This window comes from Sceloporus undulatus, unplaced genomic scaffold, assembly GCF_019175285.1.
Source record: "Sceloporus undulatus isolate JIND9_A2432 ecotype Alabama unplaced genomic scaffold, SceUnd_v1.1 scaffold_20, whole genome shotgun sequence".
Taxonomy (NCBI): domain Eukaryota; kingdom Metazoa; phylum Chordata; class Lepidosauria; order Squamata; family Phrynosomatidae; genus Sceloporus; species Sceloporus undulatus.
This window is the reverse complement of record NW_024802942.1, coordinates 14,590-42,249: the sequence shown is the minus strand read 5'-3', so window position 1 is coordinate 42,249 and position 27,660 is coordinate 14,590. Positions and strand designations below refer to the sequence as shown.

General features: G+C 39.0%; 1 protein-coding gene across 1 annotated transcript in view; it reads left to right on the top strand.

Annotated features, from left to right (window-relative positions):
• The window catches only part of LOC121917500 (elongation of very long chain fatty acids protein 4-like), a 53,165-nt gene that overhangs the window by 11,664 nt on the left and 13,841 nt on the right, over positions 1-27,660 (top strand). The window contains exons 3-4 of the mRNA XM_042443526.1: positions 21,465-21,652; positions 24,522-24,602. Coding sequence (XP_042299460.1) covers positions 21,465-21,652; positions 24,522-24,602 — 269 coding nt within the window. The remainder of the gene's footprint in view (positions 1-21,464; positions 21,653-24,521; positions 24,603-27,660) is intronic.

Below are 27,660 nucleotides of genomic sequence, written 5' to 3'. Positions count from 1 at the left end.
ATGGTTGAGCAGGGATCGAACCCTGGTCTCCAGAGTCATAGTCCAGTTCTCAAACCACTATGCTACACTGGCTCTCAGGATCTCTCTACATATATGTATATTACAGTTGTCTCATTGTTCAGTGGGACTGATTTCTGAGATAGAATGCTTAGGACGGATCTATTAGTGTGCTGTGGTAACCAAACACATGTGGATGCATTGAATTGAAGTCAGTTGTATGGTTCTATTTGATCATATGTTGATAATTGTATCTCTGAGACTCAGATGTATGTCTAGGGGTACATCTCATACTGATTTCTGCTCTAAAATTCTTCTGTTGTCCAGTGGCATTTCACATGCATAAAAGTAGCCTAGCCTTGTGTGTGAGAGAGAGAAAGAGGGTGAGAGAGAGAGAGAGAGAGAGAGAGAGAGAGAGAGAGATCATTGTTCATGTACTTTAAGAAAGTTGGAGATGCCAAGTAAAACCGCCAAACCTTAGAAACAAGTACCTTTATTATTATATTAAACAAGAGCAGCCCTGCCATTAGGCAAAGTAGGGCAGCCACTGCAGGCATTGGGCACTGTGTATAATTTTGTAGGGCAAAAATGGTTAGTTACTTGTTGCTGTAGTGTTCTTATTACCAAGGAGAGGGACAGCTACATGTAGAGTTTTGTGCCTCAGGTGCTTAAATAACAAGACTCTACTTGAACAGGATGCACCATGATTCATTGGGAGCAGAGATGCTATTTAATATTTCACAATAAACAGCAAGATGTCTTGAGTTAATCCTGACACTAATGCAAAAGTCCAAGCCAGAATTCTTCTGAACCCTGGTTTATCATTCATATATTTTATTTTATTTTATTTTATTTTATTTTATTTTATTTATATGCCACCTTTCTCCCAAATTAGACTCACGGTGGCTCCCAAAAGATGCTTAAAACAACAAAGATAATAATACAGTATAATTTTTAAACATAATTAAAACGCCACATTAATATAAGTCAAAAATGTAAAATCTGTAGAAATATTAGGTTAAAAATATAAAACCATTAAAAACATACCAAAACAGTCAGATAAGAAGCATGTGCTTCATTGGGCATATACTGCCCAAACAGTCCTACTGGACTCTTCTTACACACACGAGAGGCTAGATTTGCCAGGATAGAAAAATAATTCAGAGATATTTTATGTTTAGAATGTCAGTATGCAAATGGATTTTGTAGCACTTTTGAGACTAACTGTGTGAAAGAAGTAGTACTGTATAAGCTTTCCTAGACTTGATCTACCTCCTCAAATACATCCAAGGAAGTATGCTACATCTTCTTTTGCAGAAGGTGCTACAAGATCTCTTTGCATACAGGATAGAAAAATGTAGGCATTTGCTGCAGAATCCCCGTTCTTGCAATAGTCACATCATCACTGCACCTCTTCTCAACTGCATGACTGGGGCTGCTGCTCCTATTATGCTTTCTTCCTCACTCTCCCTTAACCTCACTCCTTGCCTTATGCCCTACCCAGCATGCCTTTAGGTTTTTGTTTTTAAGGTTTTCTTTTTTTAAAAACACACACTTTTTTCATGCAGTTCTGGAGCTCTACTACCCTGATTGATTCAAAGGGGGGGGGGGGGGAAGGAAGAAAAGAAATAGAAAAATAAATAAAGGTAATCAGGGTGTTTGGGAACAGCGAGGTGCAAGGGGACAGTAGGAAGGAAGGGGCACTGACAGCATGTGACTGGCAATCGTACAACTGCCTTGAGAGCGACATTTCACACCTGGGGACGTGCGTGCATGCCAGGTCATTGATAGGTTTTGCCATCAATGAAGAGGGACAGATCGGGGGACAGAGCAGCTATAGGCTGAAGTCATCGTCATGCAATAAATATTGCCATAGCTGCTTCTTTCCTGGTGTAATCACTGTTTAAAAGCTGTGCAGTAATATCTTAAATGTTAATCTTCAGTCTGGTTCCCTTTGCTGACACTCCTTTAACAAACCAGGATCTGTAAAGTAAATTTAAGTATACCAACATCTTGCTTGCTGAAGAAAAGATAAACTAAGGCGGGTTACAGACCGCCGAAACGCGGCGGTCTGCTGCTGCCGCCAGTTGCTGCATCTGGGAACCGCAGCAGCCAAACGGTGCGGTTCCCAGACACAGCAAAGAAGGAGTGCGAAAATCACCGCATGAGATGCGGACACAGAGCGTCCGTTACGTCAAAATGGCAGCGGCCATGTGGAACGGCTGCCGCCATTTGTTATGGACTCAGTCCGTGCTAGGGTTAGGGGCGTCTGGAAGAGACACCCCTTTCTAACCCTAGCACGGACTGAATCCGTCCTAGGGTGCCCATTTGTAACGGGCCTATGAGTTCAAGATCAGAAGCAATTTAGATTTTCTGTCCTTATAGGTTTCTGGATGGTTTAGGCATACAGCCCCATTTGCAGTGGAAGTGATTGGGAGCATGCACTAGTAAAACTGCTGTTTTGCGAGAACGCAGCCGTTACGTCTCCACCAATGTTTGCCATGATAAGCTCTAATTAGGGCTGGTTAGTATCCAGCCCTGGTTGAAACTCTTAGCTAAGACCAAAATTTGGTTAATGTGGGCCTGTTTCAGATGGGCAAAATGTGGCGTGGCGGCGGTGGTACTAGGGTTAGGGTGCGTGCACCATTCAGATGCTCCCTAACCCTAGTACGTATTCCATACACGGGCACCGACATTTTGACGCAATGGACGCTTAGCATCTGCACGTCATGGTGCACCTGTGATGTCACGAGTGCACCATTTGCGCACTCGGGCATCGCAAGCGCAACAGAAAAGAACCAGCTTTTTGCGGGTTCTTTTTCCACCAGTGGGAAACCGCATGGTTTATCCGCTGCGGCTTCCTGCCGGCAGAAAAGGAGGAGGCGGCAGACCACCCTTTGTGGGCAGTCTGTATCCCACCATGGATGATTAATTTTGGGCAGATAGCATGAAAAGCCTAAGCTGCATCAGCATCCAGTTGCAAATGTATTTGATACTAAATCATTCTGAGTATGAATATGAACATAAGAAATTATATTATTGTATTTTAAATATATATTTATTTTACATGTAGCAGAGACAGTGTAACAAGACTCTAGGAATTTAATTGTCTGCTCAAGCATGAAAACACATTGGGTAACCTTGAATAAGTCACATTCTTTCAACCTTAGAGTAAGGCAATGGCAAACCACCTCTGAATAAGTCTTGCCAAGAAAGCCCTATGGTAGGATTGCCATAAGTTGGCATCAACTTGAAGGCATATAATGACAAAACACATACCTGTAGTAGTGAACCTATGACACACGTGCCCTCTCTAACACAGGAAGTCATCTCTAAGGGTATGCAGAGAGACGGAAAGGCAGGAGAAGAGGAGGAACAGGTGTGTGGTTGTTTCTCCCCTGTCCCCACCCTTCCGTTCCTTTAACTGTCTCCAGGGAAGTCCCACCCCTGGAAGTCTCCCCCCGCCAGTATCACCAGGTGATACTCAGTGTGGGAACTCCTTTCAGTTTGGTCACTCGGTCTCTAAAAAGTTTGTCATCACTCACATAGACAATGAATACAGATGTTGTGATCTCTTATTATGCAATGTCCTCCTCATCAAGAGAAATCTGCCTAATCAACATTTTGTTGTTCTTCATGTTGGGAAATGTGAGAGATAACATCGGATCTCTTGAGCAGTGTAACCAAACTGGCAAAGCAGAAGCTGAAGAACAATCAATTCCACACAGACACACAATCCCATGCAATTACACAAACATGATCTAGCACAGAAAAGAAGCACGCTTTCTCTTCTTTGTGAAATATATAAACATAGATTTACTTACAATATATTTTAGCAAAGACATATGTTGTCTAATGAAGGGAGGGGGGAGAGAAATAAAATGGCTACAGGTTAGGGTGATGCAGGAAGAGAGTGGGTGTGGACAAAGCAAACAAGAAGTCACCACGGTGCAAAACAACAATTAATGAGTACATCTGATGCCAAACAAAGACTTATTTTAGTCAAGTTACTTGCTTTGTTTAGGTTGGGTGGAGGGGGAATTATGTGGAACTCCAGATGTTGTTGATGGTGGTTTTCAAAATTTTCTAATTTTTCAATCCTTAAAGAAATCCAGGAAAGTTGATAAAAATCCTACTGAAGGATATTCATTCTTATGTACCTTTAACAGATCTGGTTCATATAACTATGGCCTGGTGGAATCAGTTCAGTACAATCTGAATATTTAGGTATACCATAAACTCTGTCCTGCATTCACTCCAAGATAAGGCTAGATTTTTATATACAGTACATCCAAACAGAATTATTATCCACCAAGAAAGTCTAATCTTTGTGTAGCAGCTACTTAGGCTATCTTAACTAGTCATTTAAATTCACACCCTCTGAGGTATCAGGATAAGTACTGTTGCAGCCATCGGTCAGACATAAAGATCATAATCCATTAGGACTGCCCATCCAACCTGTTGTTTAAAGGTTTCCAAAGATGGAGAGTCCACCAACCTCTGAATCTATTTATTCCACTGCTGAACAGCTCTTACATTTAAAAATTTCTTCCTGATGTTTAGGTGTAATCTCTTTTCTTTTAATTTGAATCTCTTGTGGGTGTGAATTCTGATCTCTGGAGCAGTAGGAAAAAAGCTTGCACCGTCGTCTACATGGCATCCCATTGTTGACTAGTGTTCTTGGAGAACTGTAATTTATAGGGTTGCCATAAGTCAAAATTGACTTGACAGCGGACAACACAAACAACAACAAAATGTTGTTGTTCAAATGAATGAAAAATGTACAAGGGTCTTCCAGAGCCATTTTAAATAAGGTTTTTATCATCCCATCATTCAGTGACGCCTCACTCTGTGACATTTACAGGGCCTTCAGACTATTGCCTTGCTCCACTTGTAATATTGTGTTGTTCCCCATCTTACTTCTGTCTCTCTCTTTACCACAGAAAATCTATTAAGAAGAAAAAGACAGAACTGCTTCATGGTGCCTTCCAGTTACTAGCAGACTCCTGGCTCCTAATGCATAAAACCAGGATTTAATTAGGCCTTCAGCAAGTTTCCTTTTCCTCACATACCATTAATTTTATTTCATATGGATTGCATCCTTCTTTGATTAATCTAACAAGGTGTGTGTGTGTTACAGTAAGGAGGCCTCCATGTGTAGAACTCTTCTGAAAAAGTGATAGGTTACAGTTAAAATTCAGACCCAGAACAACAATAGCAACATTCACACAGAACAGTAAGTGGGATTCTGAAAAATTCAAGTTTGTTAGGAATCAGTTGTGTACTATTGCACACTTCCCCTTCACTTAAGTCCGGTACAGATTGAGACTATGCACTAGCCTGGGGCCGATTTTAGGACTTGGGAGAGCAGAGCATCTGCACGCTTCCATGCCCTACCGCACCATCCAGGTGCAATCATGGCTTGCCCCTGTCCACACAGGGCCGCCACGATGATGTATGCACGACGCAGCATCCAAATGTTGCTGTGCTGCATGGATGTGATCAGTGTGTGCGTAGGCAGCAATGGCACCGCGCACACACCCTAAAAAGGACCTGCCGGGAGCGGGTTCTTTTTAGGACTCCCAGAGGCCACGCTGTTTGGTTACTGTGGCCCCTGTTGGGGGCAGAAAGGGGTGGTGTCTTTCGGCCTCTTTCTCCCATCTGTACAGGGCCTTAATTCCTCCTGTCAGTAAGGGGAGCTAAACCTACAAAGAATCCAAAGCTTTTGATGCCACCTAAAGCAGAGTTTCCAACTGGTTTCACTTTTTACAAGCAAAGCAAACCTGAGTGTGTTCTTGAGTTATGATACTTGATTTTTTTTGAGAGCCACGAACCTCAATTCAGTGTATGTGATAAGCTTTGAATTTCTGATTAGTTTGTCCACTTACACTGATAAGAAAGGGCAAAGGAGAGCAAAGGACCTGTTTATGATATAGTATCTTTAAAGAGATAGGTGTTTATCTGTGTGATGTTTTACTACTATGGTTAAAGCTCAGTAGTAAGAATATCATTCTTTTTATCATGTCTTTTTCTGAGAAACAGAGGCTAAGTTACTTGAGTAGGAGAAACCACAGCTGTTGTTTCTTCCTCTTGAATTTCCTTACAAAATATATTGTAGAAAATGCTACAACAAAATTTGATGCATTTCACTTTTTTAAAATATAGTTTCACTGTACCATGGTGAAGGATCCATTCTTACTATTTCCCATTTTTGCATTTTCACCACCCTTGGTTCTCCCAATAACTGGTTGCATCTGCATAATATTTTTTTTTTAACTCAAAGGGTATGGTCTGAACCATCATGACACCATGATCACAACTAGCCAGTCAGATTTGGCTATGTCATAACATCACTGAGGGAGGATAAAGCACTGCCATTGTTCTAATTTTGATTGGTAGGTGATAATGTTTGCCCAATCAGACAAGCATGCCCTCTCATTCTCTGCTAGTCACTATATCGCCTCTCTGTACTGTAAATTAAGACTTTCACCATCGGACAGCTTTATAGTCATGTGAAATTTCTAGGGACTAAACATTAGTCACAAATTCTCTCATTGTCAGTGTGAAAGGGTGTCTTAGCACCATACTGGGAGCCATACAAGATTGTTTTTGCATTTGGGGACTTTTCATGAGAAAAAAAATGCAAAAAACACTTTTGCACAAAATATAATTCTCAGCTCTAAAGTTTTATGCATAAGGAACAATTCCCCCTCTAATAAATGTTTATTCCCCCAGTATCCTGAAATGTAAAAGAAATCATTTGAAAATGCACATAGCCTCTTGTCTAGCACAGAGCAAGCTTCTGAAGCTTTCTTCATATATATGATAATGAAATAAGTGAAGATATGTAAGATATGTAAGATAAAGAAGATGCTTTATTTGCAAAATCTACTTTTAGTACCCTAGACTGTTGTAGAAAAATAACCTGTTGTCAAAATTCTGTGCTTAACTGAATGTTGTCATTTTGTAGAGATGGCAGATAGAAATATAATATTTTTTTCTTTTACAAACAGCTATCCAGAGGACTCAAATAGTTACAGGGAGTAAGGTAACATCAAAAACTGCATCTCCTCTTCCCATGACAGGAATATAACCTGAGTGACAGTCAGCTCAGGGGATTCTCCCGCTGCAGTTGTAGTTCCTATGTGGTCAGTGTGATAATTTTGCTATATTGCCAGCCCTCATTTTCTCCAAATAACACAAACCAGATTTCTGAATGGTAACACCTCTGTAGATTGGAGTTCCAGGAGTTCTCAAGTCCTTGCTCCCAGACTTCAGGGCAGAGAAAGGAATTACAGAGCAATAGCACTGCTTTGAAAAGAAAATTGATGCTTAAAAATGTGTGGTGTTGCCCCCTTCCCCAGCTTCAGACAGCTGTAGTCTATCTCCTGTCTGTTTCCTCCCTGCTCCCTCCTCCTCTCAAATTTTCTCAAACTTGGGCCAGCAACAAAGTGCAGTGGGAGGGTGAGATCAATGTGAGGAAATTTTGATCAGCCTCACACTCAGGAATCTCAGAATATAGTAAAACAGGATTGATGCTTTGTCTTCCCTACAACTTATTATTAACTTTCCCTGTTATGTTCCTACCTTCCACACCCTACTGTAAATGGCTGCAGCTTTCTTTTTTGTGTTGATGTGGGGTTGCACCATAGTTTGCAAAAAGCCTGGCACAAATTCCATTTTCCTCCTGAGCTCAATTGATTCATTTCTTTCTCAGTTCTGGATTTCACTTCTCCCTGTTTCTTGCTCTTTCTCCTTCCTCCCTCTACACACACAAAAAAACTGTCTCTTACACATCTTCTCCCTCATTCTCTAGTCTTTGACTTTCTCTCTTTCTTTTCCTTTTTCTTATTCCTCCCATGATTTTCTTTTTACTTAGAAAAGTGTGTTTGGTTCGTCTAAAATTACCATTGTATTGTTAAAAACAACTGGTAAAAGGTTGTTTGCTGTTTAATACAGAACTTGGGAAAAGTAATTTTCAGCCAGAGAAATGTTTTTGTAGATGTTTACTTGAATGATGCAGCTGTGGTTGATACTTACTGACTCTTGCGTAATGAGACACCAATGTATAACATCAGTGGGGCCTCTATGTCATCACTAAGTGCCATCAGACAAATCCCGGTCTTGGTTCAGAACCTCAACTGCAGATGATGGTCTGCCAATGCCACCCAACACATTTTATAGTTGAGGGCAGTTCTGAATATTTGTTTCTCCATATCTTGGCCAAATGTGTTTTTCCAGAGGTGGAGAATGTATGGACAACATTCACAAGCCTTTGCTAGCACATCCGATGGTGAGGGATGAGGTTCAGTAGTATCTAGGTGACTGCATATTCATCTTCTCTCCTCTTACTGTGACACCATACTAATTTCAAAATTGCTTTTCATTTGAAATGTAAAATTTCTGGATATTTTTAAGCCATGAGGAGGAGTGAATCAACCCATTTTCCAGGTTTTTTTTGGAGGGGGGGAGGGGGATAGAAATGTTTAGAACAATTGAAAAAAAAATGAAGTATTATCCCTCTCTTTAGATTGAAAGTCACTTCTGGAACATAACATGCATCATTTATAACTTGCCTTGTCATAGGAATGTCATGTCTGATATATAAGGGGGGTGGTTTCCCCAGAAAATCATTACAAATTGAATTTACTTTCATTCCCTCCACCCTTGGAAATGGAGCTATGAGGTCTTGAACTATAAGGGACCACTTTGCTTTCACAAGTTTTGAAGGACTAATAGAAAACAAGCACACAGGAAAAACAGGAAAATCCATCAACATTAGTAAAACAAAGAAAATTATTCTGTCCCTTCTGGTCTTTTATAGTGCTAAATGGAAATAAAATACTCATTCCCATTAACAGAATGAAGAAAAGGAAACCAAGATCAAGAATTGTAATGATGGTGAGGTACTGTAGCCTTACATAAAAGTTTACCTGCTTCATAGCTTTTAGAAATAATTCAGTAGGAGAAAAGATATGAATATTTTGGACATGTCTGCAAGGGCCATTTGTATAGGTTTCCTGCCACTATCACATCACCCTGTTCACACAGTGTAAGACAAGATGCCTATTTTGGCTGCAGACTGTGTTCATGTTGGGAAGGGCAGGTCCACAGCGAATCCGGGACACCCTTTCCTTAAGCCAAATTTTACAAACTCACAATTTACTCTGGATCTTCCCAGAAAATCCAGAGCACTTCAGAGCAATGCTGAGCAGCTGTTTACACTATGTCTCTCTGTGCTGCCCACTGCCACCATCGCTGGTGAAGATCACTACCTGTGAGGTCATAACAAGGTGCCTAGCCATGTGATTGACACTAAGGCAGGATACAGACCCCCCAAAAAAGGTGCCTCCTTTTCCGCCGTCGGGAAAGCTGCAATGGATAAACTGCACGGTTTCCCGCCGGCCAAAAGAACCCGCAAAAAGTGAGTTCTTTTTCTGGCACACTCATGATGTCACAAGTGCGCTGTGACGTGTGGACGCTAAGCGTCTGTCGTGTCAAAATGGCAGAGTCCGTGTGTACAGGGTGCCGCCATTTTAATGTACCAAATAAGTACTAGGGTTGCGGGGCGTCTGTAAGCAATGCCCCGAGGCAACCCTAGCATGTATTTCTTACGTGCTTTAAGGCCCATCTGTATTGGGCCTAAGTGTCTCATTTTTGGCCTCAGATGGAGTGACTTGTGCCAGCACTGGTGGCAGCAGGCAGCAGAGAGAGACGTGTGTGTGGACAACCACCTGGCATCGCTCCGGAGTGCCCTAGTAATGGGAATTCAGGGTAGCTTGGGGACCAGAATAGTCTGAGGGCAGCCCAAAGTATTGGTTCCAGTGTACTCTGGCCAATCTAGACCCACCCTTTATCTGCTCCAGGAATATTCTGGCCAGTGTAGACCCACTTTTTGTCTTAAAGGTTTTGGTCTTCATTCTAAAAGAGAATTAATATTGCTTTCAGCTGAAACTAGACATTCTTTCTCTTTGTTATCCTTTTGCATTTTCCATTATGCCTACAAATATTCAGATACTTGTTAAATTCTGCAGTTTGGTTTGCAGTGGTTTCCTGTTACTTCTACAAAACCAGATACATCCATAATAATAGTTCTCTTTCATCTTGTTCCTTTGAAATGGCTTTTGTGAAACAAACATACAATGAAGCCTAAACTTCAGGATGAGCACCTCCGTTCTGCTGTTTTGTTGCTCAAGCTAGAACTTGCTGTACAACAGGTGTATCAGCACTGCCTTCAGGAGCTGCTGGAATGTATCTCAAATGGGTTGTTCTATCACACACCTAGGCATCACATATCCCCATCTTTTTTTTAATCCATGGATTCAACCATCCATGGCTTGAAAATATTTTTTAAAATATAAATTCCAATAAGCAAATCTTGGTTTTGCCATTTTATATAAGGGGCACCCCTTTCCTATGGCATTGTTTTTAATGGGACTTGAGCATCCATGGATTTTGGTATCCAGTGGATACCAAGAGCCCACTGTACATGAAAAGGAAAGTACTGGCCACTTCCAACGATGGGTTGTTTTCACTAACCCCAGACAATAGTAACCACAAGTTAGGACTCAGAGGTTTAATTCCACTGTGGAAAATCTAAAACTGAAGCAGAAGTTTCCTATCTTCTCCTTGGAACTGTGTCAGAGGAGAAAAGGGAACCAGACCTGTATGGCTCTGTCATAAATTGCTAACCCCAAAAATATAATACCACTGTTTAGTTTATGGCCAAACACAGCCTCTTTATGCGCGTCTATCTGTTTCACATGCACACATCTACCAACTGAGAATGACATTGCATCTGGTAACTTAGACTCTGCTTCATGAAGGCATATTCCACAGTTAATCTGTTAGTATTTTAAATGCTGCAGTGTTGTTTTAAAGTGTGTTAAACTGAAAATCATTTATTAAAAAACCCAAAAAACAAATAGGCATGCTCACCTATAGTGAAGGTTCACATTTTCTGTGGCAATCATGCCTAGTCATTCTAAATATTCTACACTTTTTATGCTGGAATTGCCAAATGTGAAGATGACATTCTTATTAGGAGCAAACATTTATCATGTTTATAGACTCTAGTATAAAAAAACAGTATGCTGGTTCTGCAAATATTTAATAAATGGAATATGTACTCTGTACTATGAGTTACTCAGTACAGGATGAGCCTATAATTTAAAATGAAAATGTTTGTCATTTGTTATTTTATATAGAACCATGCCCATTTATTCTGGAGTTTAATGGTTTAAATTAATATAAACATATGTAAGGTTATTTAAAATATGCTACCTAAAGCCTCATAAAGCATCTGTAGATTGTGTGTCTAGATTTGTGAATATTTACATGTACTAATTGTCTGGATTTGTGTGTCTGGATTTGTGAATTTCTAATTGATCCTGGGATCAGCAGTTCTCAGTAATTTTTCATAATCTTTCCTTGTCATTAGCAAATACAAACCTTGTTAATTAGCACAAGAAAGAGTAATGGCTCCTTAATTGCCAAAGATCTTTCAGTGTTGCAATAGAAGTAATTGTGAGTGACAGAAAAATACATGTACACTCTCTTTATGCAGTATCAAAAGTAGAGGGTACTTAAGCAATAGATTAAAACAGAATACAATTTCAGAGAAAAACATTCTCTGAAATGGCTATAAAGGTTCGTTTTTTTCCTCCAGCAAATGTTTCCCTCTTAGTAATGCAACTGCAGACATCAAAAGAACTAATGCTGATTGCACAGAAGGATGTGCTAGATTGTCCCTGTAAGTTGCGCTGAAAATAGCAGTCATCGCTATTAATACTTGGTAAGGCTCCCCAGATGAATTAGTGAGTGGCGGTTTATAGCTGAGGAATTAATTTGTTTTGTTTTGTTTTTTAATATAGAAATGTAACTAAAGAAATACCTATTTCACATGATATATGAGCATTATCAAGAACTAGAGTATTTTAAAGAATAAAAATAAAATGCTTCTCAAAGTTGGAATGAAGAAAGTACAGATGAAAAGGATACTGAAGATACAATTCATAGTTAGGATCCAATCATAGTTTAGATCTGGCATAATAAGATCTAATCTGTTTTATCTGGGAAACTTCACATGCATGCTTAAATTTCTCCCACTGAAATTAATGGGAATTTAAAGTTTATGCACTGGTTTTAAACAAACATATTCATTAATTGTACTGAACATTGAGGGTGGCTTGTAATGTTGTGTGACTTTAAGGAAGGAGAGAATCGATTCTGCTGACAAATACTATTCCATCAAAGGAAAAATATTACTTGGACTCTACCCTAAAATGAAATCCAGTTTTCTAACAGTCCATATATAAAATACTCAGCAACCAGAAAGTATTAGTACTTTTTAAAACACTTGTTACTGCACATGGTTATATAAATTAAATTAAAAAATAGTTGTTTTTTCACATGATTAATTCTCCACATTTTGAGGAAGATCTATGCCTGTTCTTCCTTACTGCTGCTGGTACAGTATATTTCTAAATTAACTATAAATCCGCAATCATGAATGCAACTTTTTTTTTTTAGTGGTCAAATTAGAATCTGGGTTTTAGAATTTGAAAGCCAAATGCATTAATCCACTGTGGCATTTAGTCACAATGTCTATGCTAATCCAGCAAAGGCAAAGGTAATTTTCAAATGAAGCAATTGTATATATATTTGGTATTAGCGAAAGTTAATTTCTCAAGGTGCTATCTATGAAATTAGTTATCCAGTCAGTATTCTCAGATACAAATATATAGATACAAATATTTCATGCCAGAGCTTGGAAAAATAACTTTTTGGACTACAGCTCATAGAATACCCAGTAGCATCAGTGACCATGTTGGCTAGAGCATTCTGGGCATGGTAGCAACTTTTTTCTCTCCCAAGCTTTGCAATCATGTTTACTGACCACTAAGCAGAAAAGAAAGCAGAGCTCATTTAACTGTATTTTTAGTGCTGACAGTATCAACTTACTATTCCAGTCTAGCTTTAGAATCCCAGTGCAAACATAGGTTTGACCAATTTCAGCATGAATCTAGTACAACATTAAAAATTGGTTAATTTAGTATCACATCCCAAAAATACAGTCTAATGTTAAAACTACCAAGGTATAGAGAACTCCACAATGTCAAAAGATCTGAAGCCAGTGTTCAGCTGGCATTTGTCAAAAAACTTTCTAATTTCTTCCTCTCTGTTGTTGTTGTTGTTGTTGTTAATCGCCTTTGAGTCGATCCCGACTCATGGTGGCCCTGTGGATTGGACATCTCCAAGACCCCTTGTCCTCCACTGCTCTGTTGAAGTCCTGCAAATGCAGGTCTGCAACCTCCCTGATTGAATCTATTCATCTGGTGTGTGGGATTCCTCTTTTTCTACTAACTTCTACCTTTCCTAGCATTATTGTCTTTTCTAATGAGTCCTGACTTCTCATGATGTCTCCAAGGTACAACAGCCTCAGTTTGATCATCTTGGCTTCTAGGGAGATGCTTTTTGGCTGTTCATGGTATTGTCAGTACTCTTCTCCAGCACCACATCTCAAATGTATTGATTTTCATCTTATCCAGTTTCCTCACTGTCAAGCATTCACATGTACATGGTGATGGGGAATAGAATGGCTTGGACAATTCTGACTTTAGTGCTCCGTTGTGTATCATTATTGTTTAGTATCTTTTCTAGTTCTTTCATCACTGCCCTTCACATTCCTAATCTTCTTCTGATTTCTTGACTGCAGTCTCATTCCCAATTGATGTTTTATCCAAGGTACAGGAATTCTTTTACTATTTCAATTTCCTCATTGTCTAGCTTGAATGTACATATGCCCTCTGTGGTCATTATTTTTGTTTTTGTTTTTATTTCAGCTTTTGCACTTTCTTCTTTGACCTTCCTTAGTAATTATTCTAAGTCTATGATGTTTTCCACTAGTAGTATTGTGTCATTCACCTACCTGTAGCCTTCCATACATCTCAAAAGTTGGTTTCCCACACCTATAGACATGGATTTTGAAATACAGAGGTCTGACATGAGGAGAGGTCACCCCTTTCCTTCTTCTGACAGAATCTCAGCATTGGATGCAGCCTCTAAATTTCTTGACATTAATTAAGCAATTCCTACCAGGTCATCAGGAAGCAGTTAAGAGGAAAATGAAAATAAAAGCAGAGAAGGAGTCTAAAATGTATAGATGAACTATGGGTTCCTAATATATATTAGAGGGGATCCACTGCACACCAATAGCCTAATACAGTCAGCCCTCCTTATTCACTGATTTTTTTATCCACAGATTCAAGCATCCACAGCCTGAATACACACACACACACACACACACACACACACACACACTGTAAATTCCAAATAGCAAACCTTGATTTTCCATTTTAAATAAGGGACATCATTTTGATGTGCCATGGTATTTAATGGGACGTGAGCATCCACAGATTTTGTTATCCACGGAGGGTCCTGGAACCAAACCTCAGTGGATACCAAAGGCCCAGTGTAGGTTGGTTTCTTTATTTCACACACATCATTGCAAATAAGAAATTAGTGCTGTACACTTGCACCATGTCAGTGTGAATTCCCAAGACAAGATAAAGCCAACTTTCATCAGAACTATCACATAGCTGGGTGACTTGTTGTAACCTTAGAGGAAGCAATTCATGTCAGTGGCAGTGGCACCAGGAGCATAACATGACATATATGTAGATAACTGTCTGGCATCACTATGGAGTGCTCCAGATATTCCTGCAAATTCAGAACAAAAAGTAAGGGGTTTTTACAGCAGTTGGGGGGGGGGAGTAAAGGTGGATTTGGTGTGAAACTGGCCTCATTTTGTGAAGACTGTCAAGATAAATCAAGGATTTGGCCCTGCATCATGAAGACAGGTCATGGTAAGAGTGGAAGGATTTACATGGGTTTAATTGGCCCATGTAGACATGCCCATTGAGAAAAGTGCAATGTCTTTTTGTCAACTTTAGGCACATCTGGTTGAATTCACGAGTGAATAGCAGGTTCTTCTTCATGGTCTCTGTGCCTCACATAAATGTCTATTGTGCCTGCTCAGAGACTCCATTTGGAAAGGTTTAGATCTTAGTAGCTTTGGTAGTTATGCTCTGACCCCTCCAGTCTACTGTGCATGTCCTAAGTGCACTAACAAACAAAATACTGTTTTAGTTCACTTCATTTAATTTAGGTTTATAAACAACTTTAAACGATATTTGGGGATAGTGGCTGAACCGAAAGCTATCAACCTACTTCCACGATACAATTTTCTCATCCCTGACCTCAGATGTGGATTCTTAGGAGGATGGGAGGACTCATTCCGCATTGACAGGTGGCATTCTATTGGAGGATGGGCAAAATAGAGTCCAAACCAGTATATATTTCTGAAGGCACTGTGGTGCTGAAATAGGATGGTCAGCAAAAATTGAACTTCCATATACACATATGCACACAAATCCTAATTTTCTGAAGTAGTAGAAGCTGTGCATTCTGTTTGACTCTTTGGGATGATCAAACTGTTCTTCAGGAATCCTGTGTTTAAGGAAGTCTGCTTCTGGACAGGAGGAATCATGCTAGGTGGTGGTTGTTGGGTTTTTTTAAATGCTAGAAATGTATTATTTATATTGCATAAAGAACTGTTATAATTGCATTCATTTAGTTTTGATGTCATATATGGGGTGTGATTATTTTGTGCTTGAGGAGGGAACTCTTAAAGTGTCATGAAAACTAGACATTTCTGAGGTCTATTCCTATTTTTCGTAGCTCTTTCAAATATTAGGAAAGGTGAAATTAGGCAGACTACAAATTTGTCTTATAATGGTTAAATGGAGGTGGAAGACAGTAGTATACATCCGTTTGGTGAGGCTGCTGTATAGCGATGTGAATGTAATGGAAACTCCCATGCTTCATCATCTTAAAAGGGTGAGAAGGAGATCCAGAATGCCTTAACTGTCATATAGGGTGTCCCCATGTGTGTGCTGTGCCTTCATGTCACCTGCCAACTTTTATTGGCAAGATTTTATTAGGCAAGGAATGCTCAGAAGTGGTTTGATACACTTGTGGAGACTAGCCTTCCCCAACCTGAATCCCTTCAGATTTGTGAAGACTACGGTGCTCGGCAGACTGCCCCAAAAGGGTGGGCTGGCAGTACCCATTTTTCCTCTTGAGGGACACTGCAGCAGCCAAACAGCACGGCCTCCCTCCACAGCAAAAAGGACCCACTGAAAGGTTGGCCCACTGTCATGCATCGATGACAGAAGTGTGGTGCCCCGTGTGGACAGGAGGCCACCATGATGGTGCTACCGCCACACACTAGGGCTCGGGACAATGCCGTTACGCCGCAACTCCGAGCCCTAAAATCAGCCCCAGACTGTTGCTTTCCAGCAGTCTGTACCAGGCCTACAGTTCCAATAAACCTTGAGCCAGTCTGTTGTAACTGTAATCCAACATATCTGAAGGAACTGGAGAAGGCTGCAGAAGGGTCAGAGGCCTTCATTGGGAAACAGTGAGCTCTCCTAGTTATTAATTTGCCAGACATGAATCCCATTCAACAAAGAGAAAAGGTTTCATCTCTTCTTTTTATGAAGCTTTCTGGGTTCCTGTAGGAGGCCAGTTCCCTCAAAGCTGTCAAAAGAGGCTGGACGAGATTGCAATCCTATATCCACTGCCTTGGAGGCCCTGAGAGACAGGAAATAACACCATGAGTGAATAATTGAATGAAACACAGGGATGGGTAATCTCAGTCCTCTGGACTGGATCCAACCATTTTGGAGCCCCGATCTGACACTTTGCAGTTCCTCAGATTACTGTGCCCCATACCCCACAACAACATCCTTGGCAGATTCCCAGCTTTTGCATGATTCCCTGTCCACAGATTGATATATTTCTCCTGAAGCTTAAATGTACGAAGATTAAAACTAAGAGTTTTGAGCTAAAATATGCTGTTATTTTTTACTTCACCCTTTTGCCTTTGACCTTTGAGAACTTATCTGAAAATGAAGTTGGCCTTTGAGCATAAAGAGGATTCCCCACTGTTGTTATAACACTTATAACACTTAAATGTCACTTAAAACAGTTGTATTGTTGTTGTGTGTCTTCAAGTCATTTCTGACTTATGACAACCCTCAGACAACCCTGTCACAGTGTTTTCATGGCAAGATTTGTTCAAATGGGGGTTGCTTTTGCTTTCCACAGAGGGTGAGAGAGTTTGCCTTGCCCACATTCACCCAATGGGTTTCTGTGGCTGAGTGGGGATTCAAATCATGATGTCCAGAGTTTTAGTCCAAGTTTCAAATCAATACAACTCACTGGCTCTCACTGAAAACAATGGAACTTACTAAATTTATAGAATTGTATTATAAAATGGCTGTCAACTTTCTTGACCTCTCAATAGGTTAGTCAATGCTGTTAGTCAAGGCATTAGTAGGTGTAGTGGCCAGAAGATGCACACTACTAAAGCAACATACTGGATTCAAAATCTTTGTTTCTAGCATCCGCTTGTTACATTTTTACCTCATAACTTTCTTCCATTATGGAACTCAAATAGCATCCCTTTAACCTTAGGAGGGATAATGAGAGCATAAAGTGACTTTTTCTCCCAGGAAGCAGGAAGGGTTTTGTGTTATTGTTTGCTGTTGACTTTTATTTGCCTCTGGAGAAAAGAAGGACAAAGGAGGGACTCTCAGGAGCATGGAAAAGGATATGGTTAAGTCTTATTTTCAGTATTCACAAAATCAGAAAGCACTGATTAGAGAAGCGGCAATAGAGGCTGAGAAGAAGCGACACTACAGGGAAAATGAATGTGAACAGAATGTGAATGTGGCCAAGGTTCAACTTACTCTAAAGTATCTATCATGTGAAACGATGCCACCCTAATAAGACTTGTGATAGATGTGGTAATAAAAGAGAAGCAGTATTAAAACAAAAAGTTTACTGTTTGAAGCTAACTGAGACAAACTCCAGAACAGCCAGCAATTTAAATGTCAATCTTAAACACAATATATATTCTACTGAAAGAAGCAGTTGCTTAGGTGGGATGGCTGGCAAGTTTGAAAACACATTTAAATACAGAATGTGAGTAAGTTTTTCCTAGTGGGAAAAAGATGACTCGTTTGTCCATTATAGTATTGTTCACTGTGTCATCTTGTTGTTGCAATATTTCACTAAACTATTAAAGATGAGAATTAATTATACCACCTGTTCTAAGGCTGCAATCCTCCAGCCACTTATCAAAGAATAAACTCCACTGAATGTATTTCTTCTGAGTAAACATTCATGCTGTCATTTCTGAAATTAGTGGTATGTACAAGTTTCCACTTACAGCTTTGATTATGTCATTAGATGTTAACAAGCCACTTTGATACTCCCACAAGAGAATGAGAAATATATATTTATGCATCTGTTTTAATACCTATAGGCAGTTCTCCTGGGCTGAGCTCTGAATCTTATTGTAATTAACTGTGTTGACAGGGATCTCAAAAAGCTTTTATACTAGTCTGTGATGGAGGTCGCGGTGGTGGAGAAATTCTTGCTGAGAATAGAAGCTTGTACCTGAGATCCTTGGTTATGACAGTAATTGCTGTCCACTTTCATTGATGGATTACATGAAGTCTTTTGTAGACCTCCATCTCTGTGGCATAAATCCATCACGTTTACTATTTTCTGTTTCCATCTCCATGTCTTATAACTGGAAAACTAAGCTTTGAGCTCAAATGGCTTAACCATGTATCTTAATAGTCTGTCAGATTTCTTACTACTTTTTGATAGTCTGTCTCTATGACATCAAACAGGCAGACAAACGTTATTTCAGTCACTGACCAATAAATACAATCAGTAAAACAAACAGTAAATTTATAAAATTAATCTCTAATATCAATGCTTATTCATTATCATTTGTGGATGCAGTTTACATATAATGTAGCAAAATTTTGCCACGTCTAGTAAAATAGTTTTGTTTTGAGATAATGTAAATAAAAAGCATCAGAGTGTCTCAGAAATTAAGATAAGAAAGGGATGAGCAACTGATAACAAATATCTCTGTAAAACTGACAGTACAGAAGTACATATGCTGTAGTTTCTAATGTACCTGTGTCACAAGGACAATATCAAACTTCATAAGGGACTTTCCTATATTTTCCTTCCAAAACTGCTGTTGGGAGAGCATTAAACCAGGCTCTCCTGAATTTAGGGCGTGTAATATAATATAGTTATGTTGCTGGTGTAGAAATTAGCATTAGATTATTTGCAAAGAAAAAGCAGCTGTTTCTGCCTGGTATTCTGTATCTAAAATCCTTTGTTTTAACAGTAATGTCTCCATTACTTCGAAATACTATGCCTCCATCATCTATTAATATCTCCTCTGATGAAGATTAGCAACTTTCTTAGCTCACGTCCATAAATCTTGTTTCTGCTTCTTTTTTAAAGTCTAAATTGTAAAGTATTTTCCCCCATTACTTTTTTCAAAGAGGATGATATCTAAAGGGCAAGGGAGGGGAACTGGAAGGAGCTATTCAGCCTATTTCTGATTTCTGAAGAACATTTACAATGAGCTGTCTTGGTACCAGTCCTCCACAAAAGAGCTGGAGTTCTGTGGCTTGATTGAGTCATAATGTTTTAGACACAGCAGTCTTATGGAAGTCAGATGAGAGGCATTTTTAATAGAGAACCACAGCTGTAAGGGCCTGTATGCTTTTTTCTTTTCCTTTTCCCATTTAATCACTATGGCCTGCTGCAGGACTCACACAGGTGATCCCTCCCTTGAATTGGGATCATGCTGGAGAAGTGAGGGCTTTTTCTATATTCCCTTTTAAGCCCTTCCCCTTCTCTATTATCAGTAGGGAAACATAGCCTGTTGCAACAATATCTTGGTGTGCACTGTCTGTACCAATGAATGTATGCCTCCATCATCATTACATATGGCAAGTTTAATCTTCTGCATAGACGATTAAAAGAAAAGAAAAGCCAAGCCTAACTATCCAGGTTTCTATCTCAACAACAACATGTCATTTATATTGTGGTGGGCATGGATACATGTACAAATAGGTCTTCTGTTAGGAAAAATACTCAGGTATTTGGAAAGGAAGAAGCATATACAATGCATGTCACAAACAGGTGCATGAGAAAATGAGTTTTGGAACACTGCCAGACAGGCAGTTCCTGCAGACATAACCATTATTGTTTCCTCTGTTCTCCATTTCTTTACTTTCTACATTACTATGTGTTACCTGGATTATTATTATTTCCCCATTTCCTATATAATACCATATTGACAGACCTTGGAAAAGTTACTTATTAGAATTACAACACCCACAGTCTTCCATCCAGCATGGCCACAGATAACAACTTGTTATTTGCAATTTACTTTTTCCAAACTATTGCTAATAAACATAGGCCAAAGGTCTGCCTTCCCCTATATAGGGCAGTTGTGATGATACCTGTCCTCAGTCTGGTCTATATATATTTTGGAGAGCAAATGTGTTCCTTCCTTTCTCGTCTATCCACCCAGTGGGTCCACCTCAGTTTCAATACCTGTGGGGGATAACATTCTCACATGGCTTGTATTTTTAAATACTGTACTAACATTCACATGCCCTAATCTCATGGTTGATTTCCAGGTTGGATTTTGTTCTCCTAAACCCTTGGCATTTTATGCATCTCATCCTTCATTGTCATTCTCAAGTTGAAGTAGTTCAAAATATAAATACCAATTTAACATAAAAACCAATAAGGCAACATTAGATCAATTAGCAGAAACAAAATTAAGGTTAAAATATTAATGTTGTTTCTTACCATTTTTTTTGCTTCCCCTCCCCTATGCATATGGACCAGATAAAGATTTCTTGAAAAGTATACATTTATATGGATAGTTGTAATAGAATTATATGCATAGTAACCATAATATTATGAACAGTATAAAACTATAAATTGAATACCAAAGTCTAGTATTACTTAAGTCTACTAGGATTCAAAATACTGGATACTACAGTCAAGACTATCCATGCCATTTTATTTCTGATTTCTATGTATGACTGTGAAAGCTAGATTGTTAAGAAAGTTGATATGAAGAAAATAAACTCTTTTGAAATATGGTGTTGGAGAAATGTTTTACAGATACCATGGACTGCTTTAAAAAAAACATCATCCCTAATAAATTGATATTGGACCAAATCAAGCCTGAATTCTCCCCTAGACAGGATAAATAAGCTGAGGCTGTCATACTTTGGGCATACCATGAGAAGACAGAATTCATTACAAAAGACAATAATGCTTGGAAGAGTAGAAAGCAGTAGAAAAAGAGAGACTGCAACTTACAGATGAAACCCAATCAAGGAAGCCATGAACCTGTGTTTATAAGACCTGAGCTGGGCTGTGGATAACGGAGTAATTTGGGGGCCTCTTGACTGCAGATCCCACTTGTTTTTAAATGAAATCATTTACAAAATGTAATGTGTGAGGGTGTTTTCAATCATTTCTTGTCTGCTTTTTCCTAGATAAACGTGTCGACAACTGGCCCTTGATGCAAACTCCATTTCCCACAATGGCTATCAGCACTGTATACCTCCTCATTGTTTGGCTAGGACCAAAATGGATGAAGACAAGAGAGCCTTTCCAGTTGCGCTCATTGTTGGTTACTTACAACTTTGGAATGGTTATACTTAATTTCTATATTTTCAAAGAGGTACATCTGTTACTTTTCTTTATGTACCTTTCTTTCTTTCTTCCCCTTTCTTCATTACAGTCTCCTCTAGATATATATATATATATATATATATATATATATATATATATATAGTTGCATAAATCTATGCCAACTCTGTCATTTGCACAATAGAGTTCATTAGTACAGTTTCTGTATATGTAGGCTTGCAGTCCAAATTATATACTGCTTATGATTTAGAATTTCCACGAAAGGAGCTAAACTATTTGATTTGTCTTGTATATGTTTTGAGAGTCAAGTGGACATTTGTATATGTTTGGATTTAATTTTTCATTGCAATTCTTCATCTGCCTCCAAGGCTATCAAAGCAGAATTCTAAAAACTTGGTTTTTCATACGTGTGGAAGGAAAAGGCAATTTAAGGCAATTTCTGCCAATCGTCTCTGCAGCCTCATTTGCTCCTGTAAATATGCGTCAGAGAGATGTAAAGAGTATTTGTAAAATTTCTCATCCTGCACAGAAACATCTCAACATCTCTTGACATTTCCTCATGATTTTTGCCTGGCGTATGCACTTTATGCATTTCCTCATGATTTTTGCCTGGGGTATTATTTTTATTTTAAAATGTGGTTTGCACAAAACATTGTATTTTGTGCAAAAATATGTTGTACCTGCACATAATGTGTTGTATTATTGCAAAAATCTTACATTTGCATAACATTACAGTGTTCTTGTGCAAAAATGTCAAATGTGAAAAATAATTTAAAAACTCTTGCAGTCTGACCAGGTAGGGAGAAAACTTTTGAAAAATGTGAAGACCGACAGCCTTAATACTTTATAATGTTTGAGAACTCTCCAGACAGCATGAAAGGCAGTATTGGGATATGCTGCAAAGAAAAGGGGGAGTTTGTGAAAACTGTGGTCCCACTCTCTTCCTTCAATGGGGAGCACCTGCTGAATCCCAGTTCCCTCCATGAATGTACATGTCTGTACTCATGATGAATGAAAAAAGAGTTCAGTTTACACTTTTTATAAAATTTCATGCCCTCTAACTATCCTGACTTGGGAGGGACAGTCCCAATTAATCCTCTGTTTTCCAACTTTTTCAACAATTTTTCAATTGTTCCAGTTTCTCTCTCCTTTCCCCATTTCCCATTGGTACAAATTGAGTTCAAAGTGCAAAAGTAGTTTGCCATCAATTAAATCATAAAGTAGGGTGAAGAGAAGAGGAGGGCAGAATCTTGTCCTCACCAGTAGTGTGAGGCAAAAGCAAATTCCTACAGCCTCTCCTAGCTTATGTGTTTCGATTCATTAATGCCTTTTGCCATCTTGATCATATTCTGATATTACTTGGTCATATGTGTCCCAGTTTTCATCTGTGAAATATTTCGAGATTATCACATTCACCCATGGCCAGGCAAATGCAGCCTGTATACAGCCCAGATGCCAGCCAGGCTTATTCTGTGGCTTTTCAAGAATGGGATCCCATCCTTGAAAAGCCGCAGAATAAGCCCTGCTGGCTTATTTATGTATACATCCAGGATGTATATGGGCTGCATTCACCCAGAGATGAGTGAATGCGATAAGACCCATTTTAAAAATTAATGGGCCTCTATCCCATTGAGGATAAGGTGCTTTAAACAGAATGCAATGATCTCCTTTGAGGGTGCAGTTTTTAAAATTATTTCCTCCTTTGCTGTGCAGCTCCTAATGCCACTCTCACTCTCATGCTGATTCATTGGATTTGGTGGCCCTCTGGATTATCATGAGAAGTGGCACTGGAGGCTATAGGGAGATTTCCACCTCATCGCCTTCAGCTAGGAACTTTTCTTCGATTCTGACTCCCTCTGCAAATGGAAAGCGTCCTTCCGTTCACAGTCCACAGCCAGCCCATTGTCTTAAAGAAAATATTTTTAAAGGAGTAAAGCATTTAACATTTTAGACATAATTTTCAGAAATCTGCATAGATTTACATATCCACTTTCACACTGTTTCCCTAGCTGCCTAGTAAGGGGATATAGTCATAATGTTAGCCGTTTGGTTAGTCCTAGTAGAAAACTCAAATCATTTTATGGGCTGGTTTGTACTAGTATTATTTTGATCTTCTTCTTCAAAATTCTGTTCTGGATGGGAGTTCTAAATTTTATTCCACTCATAAACTAATTATGAATGATTTGTTTGCTTTGACAAACTGGAATTTGAAACAGCTAGTCAATAATGGGTGACAGGTGTTTCAGAGGTTCTCCCTTAAGATTTTATTTGCATGACTGAAGTTTACTGTGGCTTCATCTTTGGAGGAAGAGTGCTGGGAAATGACAGCCCTATTGTTAGGGTAGCCTACTTGATTTACACATAAAGGCCACAGATCTGCACCCAACCCATGTGAAGAGGGTGGCGTGGAATGACTTTTTATTGGGCTCCAATATGCACCTGCACCTTGAGACACCTGTAGCCTTCCATGTGTTACGATGGGCAAGCTCCAACTTGGCAGGTCATTAAGTTCAAAGCAACATTGCAAACTATGGCATGTTCAAACCCTGTGTACAGCTCCAGTCCCACTCCTACTGAAGAATCTGGAAATTAAGGTCATGAGGATGGAGCAAGCTGATTGAGGCTTTTAAGGTAAGGTACATAAGAGCCTCAGTTTGAAGTGAATGGCCTGTTATGTCATGTAGCTCACTTGATATAAGAGTGGCACTGTGGGAGAGGAAGGACAGTAAAAGGAAGGAAAAGGTCACATTATATGTTTTAATACGAGGCACAGAAGGGACAACCCTTCTCTCTCTGTGTGTGTTCCAAACTGCTTTTTAAAAATATATATTACTTTTATTGAGCTCTTTAAAACTTTTACCTACCCCCCAATAACAAATTTGTATATGTAACTTTTTCAGCTATTTCTAGCATCAAGAGCTCGGGGATACAGCTATATCTGTCAGAGTGTGGATTACTCAGATAATGAATATGAAGTCAGGGTGAGTAGTAACATCTAGTGTCAATTAATCTGTCAGCCATTTACAATTTAAGTGCCCTTCAAATGATTACTGTACTATGCCTGTTTTCTCTTATCTGTTCTGCTTCTGTTTTATTGTTGGGAAACCCAAATGAATCTTAATATGAAGCAACTGTTGGACATGGACGTGTGTGTGTATTCTTTATTTTAAAAGAATAAGGAGCAACACCTTCAGCAATTTCTTAAAAGTGTACATGCATTGGGTAATCTATAAACCACTTATTATAGACTCTGAACCATGAAACTGAAATAGTGGCTTTGGTCTGAAAATGCTGCTGCTTGTTTCACACAGCTCATACCAAAGGCACCACAATGACTTATCCAATACATGTAGACGTATGTGTATGTGTGCACCATCAAGGAAAGATACGCTTTTTGTTCTTACCAGTGAAATACCTCTATAGATTTTTGCCACAATACCATCAGTTTCTTAGACAGTTTTAAAGGAATGGTTCAGAACAAGAATGAACAGCACAGATGTCTTGACCATCACCAACTGGTGTTTATTGATTTTGTTGTTATTTTATTATGTATTTGTGTGTGTGTTAAAGCCATAAGCCCAGGAATTTAATAGGGGAGGGATCTCAACCTGGGTTGAACACACCCCAAAGGTTGCGAGATGGAAATCAAGGGGTGCTTGTGTCCTTGAGTGTCCACAAGCCATCACTCAGTTGCTCAATTTAGATTGGCATTTTATGCACTAAGTTCAAAGCTTTTTTTCAAAGTTCAAAGTATTGTTTGTGGTTCAAAAATTAGAAATTAGACTTCTTCATCTTCAGTTGTGATATTACTTTTGTAGGGGGTGTAACATTAATCAAACATTTCCTAGGGGTGTGAGGCATACAAATGTTGGGATTCACTGTCATAGGGTTTTCTTAGGCATGGAATACTCAGAGGTGGTGTGAGCAGTTCCTTCCTCTGAAATATAGTCTATGGCACCTGGTATTTGTTAGCTGCCTTCCATCCAAGTACTAACCAGGGCTAATCCTGCTTAACACCCAAGGTCAGCCTGGTGTGTTTAAGTTATTTAGGCTCTAGATGTAGACTTAAGCAAATATTATTTCATAGCCAACAGCAAATGCTAATACTGTAGGCAATTTTCTTCATATATTGCAAGTTTTGTTGGGCAAGGTTTTAGCTGCTGTGATGAAAACCTGTTGAACCATGTGGGGAGCCAGTTCATTTTCCATGTGCACATTGCACTCTGGTGTGCCAGTGTGAATCAGGTCTTCAAGAAGTACAAGAGAGAGAAAGAGAGATTTCAAAAGTATAACATTTGAGAGTATATTTCTACTGTGAAGTAGTTATTTACATGATATGAGGGGTGTGACATTTATGAAAATATAAGGATGTTGAATGATGGAAAACAAAGAATCTAGCTTTATTTTTAAAATGTTTTGGCCACTGCTATAAAATAATAACAGCGGACAATTATATCAGTTCCTTCCTGATACCTTGCTATGTAGTTTGGGAGGAACCATTTCTGTTTTGTATCACAATGTTTTGATGACTCTGCTCCCAGTTCTGAGGTGCTTTAACATGCGTCTAGTGATAAAATCAAGAGATTTTGCAATAGTACTTCAGTCCCCTCCCGGGATTACTAGTATCTAGAGGCTTCCTCTTCCACCTGTCATATAAGAAGGCTGTATTTCCATTTGGCCTCATTCCAGAAAAACACCTACACTTAAGCAGATTTGTATCATTAAGAAAGGCAATAGGCACAAGCATGTATCCACCTAGGCCGTGTCTGTTCATTATGCATTAAAAAGAATGGTGACTATGTTGCATTACACAGTCTCTAAAGGAAATTACTCATATTAAAAAAGCACCTATATATTCTGTTAGGGAGTGGACTATGGGACACTGATACATATCTTAAGTTTTTCATTTAAAATAGTCATTGACCCTTTAATCATAGTTGTTAATGTAATCTTTCTATGCCATCTGTCTCAACTGATCTAGATTTTACATCTATGAAAGCTATTCTGAAAAGAAATAGTAAGACCTATTTCTGATCTCAGTTATATTTAGAATATTTAAGTATTTTAGATTATGTTATTATTGTCAAACTGGCAGAATGTACAAAACAAGATAGTCAACACTGCATTTTGTTCTCTTCTTGATGTTTATTCAGCAGGGTTTTTATTATTTTTTGTACTTGTAAGGGTAAATTCAAGTAACCACAACCCCCAAAACACAATTAAAAGTTCTGTTCAAGTCTTCTGTTGACTTCTGGACAATACAACCTGTCTATTTTTCATCTAAGCACCCACAATCCTTTCTGTTCTCATTGTTAACCCATGTCTTTCTGGCTGTGGACAAATAGCTTAACAGTTCATGTGTTTTAATCATTTTTTTTTTCTTAGATGAAAGCTTAGATATTAAATTAAATGTATCTTTGAGTTAAATTTTTCTGGTTTTCCTCAAGCTGAATGCTGCTGAATGAATTACTGTCTGCATTTCACGTTAAACCTGATGGGTATTTTTTTTTTCATGAACAAGTTTTAACCTTTTAAATAAGTAGCATTTGTACTTTTACTGGGTGAAAAAAAAATTGCATTTATTCAATGCACTCAAACAGAAAGGACATGTAGTACCTTTTCAGAGCCTGTCTGTCTGAGCCTGGGAAGCTTAGTCATAGGATGTTCTGGATATTGAAATTCTTGATGGCTGAATAGTGAAAAGGAGGACCAAAACAGATGTGCAAAAAAAGCTGGCTTCCCTGTGGTTTGGGGGTCATGGCCTAAGAGAAGCAGCATACCAAAAGTTAACCATATTTTGTCTTGCTTCCAAAATGAGTATAAAGATAAGGTAAAGGTAGTCCCTTGACATGAATGTCTAGTTGTAACCGACTGTAGGGGCGGTTCTCATCTAAGCTGAAGAGCCAGCATCATCCGAGGACTGTTCTGGGTTATGTGGCCAGCATGACTGAACTGAATGCTGGTACCTTCCCACTAAAGTGGTACCTATCTATCTACTTGCATTTGCATGCTTTCTAACTGCTGGGTTGGCAGAAGCTG